This window comes from Tenrec ecaudatus, chromosome 17 (assembly GCF_050624435.1).
Source record: "Tenrec ecaudatus isolate mTenEca1 chromosome 17, mTenEca1.hap1, whole genome shotgun sequence".
Lineage (NCBI taxonomy): Eukaryota > Metazoa > Chordata > Mammalia > Afrosoricida > Tenrecidae > Tenrec > Tenrec ecaudatus.
Window position 1 is genome coordinate 24,991,383 of NC_134546.1, and position 6,000 is coordinate 24,997,382.

At 50.0% G+C, this 6,000-nt stretch overlaps 1 protein-coding gene across 2 annotated transcripts in view; it reads left to right on the plus strand.

Annotated features, from left to right (window-relative positions):
- The window catches only part of RASGRP3 (RAS guanyl releasing protein 3), a 91,419-nt gene extending 85,419 nt beyond the window's left edge, over positions 1-6,000 (plus strand). For both annotated transcript variants that reach the window (XM_075535384.1, XM_075535385.1), the window contains exons 16-18: positions 1,397-1,522; positions 2,477-2,835; positions 5,608-6,000. In XM_075535384.1, coding sequence (XP_075391499.1) covers positions 1,397-1,522; positions 2,477-2,835; positions 5,608-5,616 — 494 coding nt within the window. In that variant the 3' untranslated portion in view covers positions 5,617-6,000. The remainder of the gene's footprint in view (positions 1-1,396; positions 1,523-2,476; positions 2,836-5,607) is intronic.

The window sequence follows — 6,000 nt, forward strand, 5'->3', positions numbered from 1 at the left end:
AGAATCTAATCGTGTTTTTGACAAATACACTGAGGCGACCAAAGGAAGTCTCTCGAGCACAGCCACACCTGCAGATTACTCCTGCGCCACACTGCTGCCCTTTTCTCCAGCAAAGATGTCTTCCAGAATCTGGTCTTCATTCCTCACGGATGAGGAGGTGCCTGTAAACGTTGCTCGGAGCCACCCTTTGGCGCTTCGAGAAGGTGCTGCCTACTGGTGCCTCTGCATCCGTTAGACAGCGCGGGGGTTAACTTTCAAGCAACCAAAGGCAAGACTTGATCACTCAGTGGTCAGTCAGTTTGCTGGCTTCTGCCTTGCCGGGCACACACACGGACACACTGACACGCACACACGCGCACCAAGGATTTTACCAAGATCAACATCAACTCAGCCCTTGGGACATCTTTGCATAAGCAATTTGGGACATCTTTGTATAAGTAGTCTTTGGTCTTATTGGCTCACAGGGTTTAAGCCATGATCAGAACAGACCAACTGATTTCCCTTCACACTATTAAGTGACCATTTGAAAGGAGGCAACTTTGTGGGGAGGTTGGTTATTGGAAATCATGATAAAGGTCTTTTTGGGAGGAAAATATCTGCTCAGCGACTCTTAATGGGAACATGAGACCCTCACCATATGAGAGCATTGTGATGCTAACTTCCGGAGTGGCCGAATTCTTTCTGCCCTTCAGTAGTGATAAGTACATAAATACATGTATATTAAACATATGTATACCCCCCCACCCCACCCCCGTGAAGAATGTCACATCATTCCAAAGCTGTCGGCGGACAGGGAGCACAGCCACTGAGCGAGTTTCTGCCTCTATTAAAAAAGAGGTCATAGATCCAAGATGTAGCCACTTGCCCTGGAGAGTTTTCAGGGACGTGAAGAACCCAGAGCCCAGACAGGTCCTAAATGGACGAGCACTCCCGGTAAATGGCGAGAGGCTGCGGTTGGTGCAGCGGGAGACTAGAGGAGGAGGCCTCTCTCGCCCGCCTTCTGGCACTGAAACCTCTGTGCAGAGCACCCATGTTGCCTGGGGAAGAAACCCCAGACTACACCAGCCAAACCCACTGTCACCCAAATAGTTCTGTTTGGTTTGGGCAAAGACTCGCTCTTGTGTGTTTGCTCCAAAGGCACTCCAATGAATTCTGTCCAGGAGCCAGCTGAACACATTCAAGGGAACCATAGAAGCCTCGGGGCGGGAAGAGGACCAGAGGCCTTTTGTTAGCCCAAGAGCACACAGCAGACAAACCCTGTGGGCCTGAGCCTGGCCTTTGAGATTCACACAGAGGCCAGGGCCCCGGCAGATCTAGTGACACCCTGAAAGTGCCATCAGCACCAGGCACACAGGGTTTCTACTAAGTTACCTGTGGTCTGTTTGCACTGTTTCAGACTGTGGAGCCAATTGTCACAAGCAGTGTAAAGATCTCCTGGTTCTGGCCTGCAGAAGGTTTGCCCGGGCGCCCTCCCTGGGCAGTGGTCAGGGGTCGCTGCCTGGAAGCCCCTCGCTGCCCCCAGGTACGTACTTCCTTTCCTGTCCTGGTTCTCTCGACTCACCTTCCCACATCTGCTTGTTACTGGAGTTCAGTGTAATCCCAGTCCCAGTTGTCATCAAAGCCAAGAGGAGCAACCTTGGCTAATCCTAGAGCCCCACCCCCTTGTTTCAACCAATACGCAACTCACCTGCAGCTACCTGATTTAGTTCTGTCCCTCCACAGCCTGCATGCCACACCCTCACTGTCTGCACTAACTTTTATGGTTTGCTGTCAAATAGCAAAAACTCATAGTGAATCAAGGGGGAAGTACAGAGTGGAGACCCAAAGCCCATTTGCTGGCCACTGGAGATCCCCTCACAGAGGGGTCTAGGGGAGGAGGTGAGTCAGTCAGGGTGCGATGTAGCACAGATGAAGAATACAGTTTTCCTCCAGTTTCTAAATGCTTCCTCCCTCCCCCCCCCGCCCCCACTATCATGATCCGAATTCTACCTTACAAGTCTGGCTAGACGAGAGGATGTACACTGGTGCAGATAGGAGCTGAAGGCACAGGGAATCTAGGGCGGATGATCCCTTCAGGACCAGGGGTGTGAGGGGCAATACTGGGAGAGTAGAGGGAGAGTGAGTTGGAAATGGGGAACTGATTACAAGGATCTACATGTGACCTCCTCCCTGGGGGACGGACAACAGAAAAGTGGGTGAAGGGAGACATCAGACAGGGCAAGATATGACAAAATAATAATTTATAAATTATCAAGGGCTCATGAGGGAAGGGGTAGCGGGGAGAGAGGGGGGAAAAAGAGGACCTGATGCCAGGGGCTTAAGTGGAGAGCAAATGCTTTGAGAATGATGAGAGCAATGAATGTACAGATGTGCTCCACACAACTGATGTATGTATGGATTGTGATAAGAGTTGTATGAGCCCCTAGTAAAACATTTTAAAAAACAAAACCCCCTCACCTTCGCCTTCCCTCTCCAGTGCAGGATGAAGTGTTTGAGTTCGCCGGGGTTGCGGCTGGACACCGGGACCTGGACAGCAGGGCCATCACGCTGCTGACCGGTTCTTCTCGAAAGATCTCTGTGCGGCTACAGCGTGCAACCACCAGCCAGGCCACCCAGACAGAGCCCGTGTGGTCAGAGGCCGGCTGGGGGGACTGTGGGTCTCACACTTTCCCCAAAATGAAATCCAAATATCATGGCAAAGCCGCGAAGGACAAAGGCTTTGCTAAATGGGAGAACGAGAAGCCGCGGGTACAGGCTGGCGTGGATGTCGTGGACAGGGGGACTGAGTTTGAACTGGACGGAACGGACGTGAGGGAGGCCACACAGGACGGTGATGTGAGTGCTCCGTCCGGCGATGAGAAAATCAGGAGAGGGGCTGGTGGCGCTGAGAGGGGTGCTCTAGGGCTCCCTAGGAGACAAGCTGATTATTTGGAAAGCAGTGTGGTTGGGAATCAAAGCTATGGCTTTGGGCTGGTTCTGTGGCCTTGACCCTGAACAAATGGTTTCTTCTTGTTGGCCTCAATTGCATCCAGTATAAAATGGAACTGGATGATTTCTAAAACATAGTGCTGTTGGGACAACCACATCCTGAAGGCCGGCCCAGCAACCCATGATTCTTGCCTATAGCCAACATACCAGGGTGTGCATACCAGTGCATAAACCACACAGATCGGTATCATTTTCTACGGTACACTTAGGATCCAAACTCAGGAGAGGCAATGGAAGCAAAATATCTCTATAGACAGAGGAGAACTGGAAACCTTTGTTCCCCTTTATAAAAAGAGACCTAGGAATCATCATGGGCTGTGGGATATTAAGAAACAGGGCATGGGTACTGGGGGACCTTGAGATTCCACACGTCAAACTCTGCCTCCATACAGAAACTGCATTCAAATCGCCCAAGGAAAACTGGGAAGCATGTCGTACTTGTTGGAACAAGCTGAAAATATAAGTTGGTTCAGATGGAGGTGAAGGAATTTCAATTTGTCAATGGTCCATCGTATAGGAGGAAAACGGAAATTGGCGATTGCTTTCCTCTGGGGTCATTAACATGCACAGAAGATTGGGTCAGGCCAAGAGCCCACTGGGCTTTCCTGGTGTTCTCGATTCTTGTGGTTGGCCCTCCACAGTCCCCTCTTCTGAAGAGCTAGCAGTCTCCATAGTTTCCCCCAGTGACAAAGCACCAGGGACCTTTAATCAAAATGCTTCATTCTCTTCCCTGACAACCATATGGAGGACAGACACTGTCTTCAGTCACATCTGTTTTTTTCTAAAGTGTCATGAAGCCATTTTTTTCACCCATTCTTATACATCAACTTTTTTTGTTGAGATCATTGATAGATCATAAAGTCCCACCCGTTGGAAGTATACAGCGGAGTAGCTCTTAGGGTCGTCACGGTGTATATTTAAAGACTGTGATCGTCACAATCCATTTAGAACAGTTTTATCAACCAAAGAAGCCCGATGCCCTTTCTCACTCACCCACTGCCAGCCCTGGGCAACCACTAAGCTGCTTCCTGTCTCAATGAGTTCGCAGCACCTACTTCTTTAGAACGGCCTCCTAACTCACCGCTTTGGAGAATATTTCAGCCTCAGACTTCTCCCTCTTTCTATTAGGAAGTTGACTATAAGAAACTATGGAGACTGTGCTTAGCTCTCGGAAAAGTGGAGAATGTGGAGGGCCAACATAAGAATTGACAACACCAACCTAGTCCAGTGGGATCTTGGCCTCACCCAAAGTTCTGTGCATAACGACGCCCCTTGAGCAAAGCAACAGCCGCCCCACATGACCTTAGCTTTAAAGGTTAGGGGGATGACCCCAATTTCCTCAGGGCCTTTTTCGTACATGCTTATGATTTGCTATCAGATGATTTTTATGAGTTTTATCATTAAACACGAGGAAAAGCTAGGCCAAGATCACTATCTCAACAGTAAGAATACTTACCTTGCCTTTATAATGCTTCTTTGGTTTTTCCTAAATTAAATGTAATCAAGTCTTTATCACCAAAGAATTTGGATATAACAAAGGTGAACACACACACACACACACACACACACACACACACACAAGACCTCCTGCCATAGAGTTGATTCTGACTCCTAGCAATCCTGTGTGGAGTCTCCAAAACGGAAAAGCTTACAGAAGTTGACATCTGTCTCCGAAGAAGTGGACTGATAGAGGGGGACTGCTGAACTTGAGCTTAGCCTCCTAATGCCTAACCCACCACCCTACAGATACATATGTGTATAAATATATATATAAATACACACACACATGTTTGGATATTATATCAAACATTTAAAAATAAAATCTCGCTGCTCTTACAGTGATTTACAATGTGGATTTCTAAGGAGGAAATGATTTCAAAGTTGCATTTCAAGGGGCTGATGCTTTCGTGGGACACCCTTTTGGAAACACGATAGCAAGCATCCCTGTTTGGCTGTGTGTACGTACGGAAGTCTTGTCGCGTTCATGTGCTGATTGGACTATGAGGCCTTTAAATTCCCTTCAGTCCTGAGAATCAGAGTGTTGGTCGTGCGGGTTGGAAGGTCCTATTCATCTGAGAATCTGCTTGTTTAGGAATGCTTTGGTGGTGGTGGTGGTGGTGGTGGAGGTGGTGGTGGTGGTGGTGGTGGTGGTGGTGGAGGTGGAGGTGGTGGTGGTGGTGGTGGTGATGTGGTGGTGGTGGAGGTGGTGGTGGTGATGTGGTGGTCGTGGAGGTGGAGGTAGAGGTGGAGTTGGTGGTGGTGGAGGTGGAGGTGGTGGTGGTGGTGGTGGAGGTGGAGGTGGAGGTGGAGGTGGAGGTGGAGGTGGAGGTGGAGGTGGAGGTGGTGGTGGTGGTGGTGGTGGTGGAGGTGGTGGTGGAGGTGGAGGTGGTGGTGGTGGTGGTGGTGGAGGTGGTGGTGGTGGTGGTGGTGGTGGTGGTGGAGGTGGAGGTGGTGGAGGTGGTGGTGGAGGTGGTGATGGTGGTGGTGGAGGTGGTGGTGGTGGTGGTGGAGGTGGAGGTGGAGGTGGAGGTGGTGGTGATGTGGTGGTGGTGGAGGTGGTGGTGGTGGAGGTGGTGAGATGAGACCCAGCCACATGATGGCTGTGGGTTTGTCTTGCAGGATGGCTGAGCCCCTCCCCCCGAGGAAACCGACAGCAGTAGCTTGGGGTAGGAGCAAGAGGAGAAAGGAAAACACCCTCCAACTCTCAGGAAGTCACGTGGAAAGCCTCGCCATCTTGTCGGCCTTGTGACGTCATGGATCTCCCCGGTTGGATCAGGGGACAGAGGATTGCCCTAACTAAGAACTATTTATCCCCCCCCCCTGCCCCGCGGGGGGTGCCCAGAGACTGCTAACTTAGTTGGTAGTTTCCCCGTGTATCTTTCCCTAGCACCAATTGTATACGGGTAAAGTGAAAGCTTTTATGCATGTACCTACCTAACACTCATTTCTAAACTCAGATTTTGCCTTTTGTTGTTTTTGTTGTGTGTATAGTATTTTACTTGTTTTTGTTTA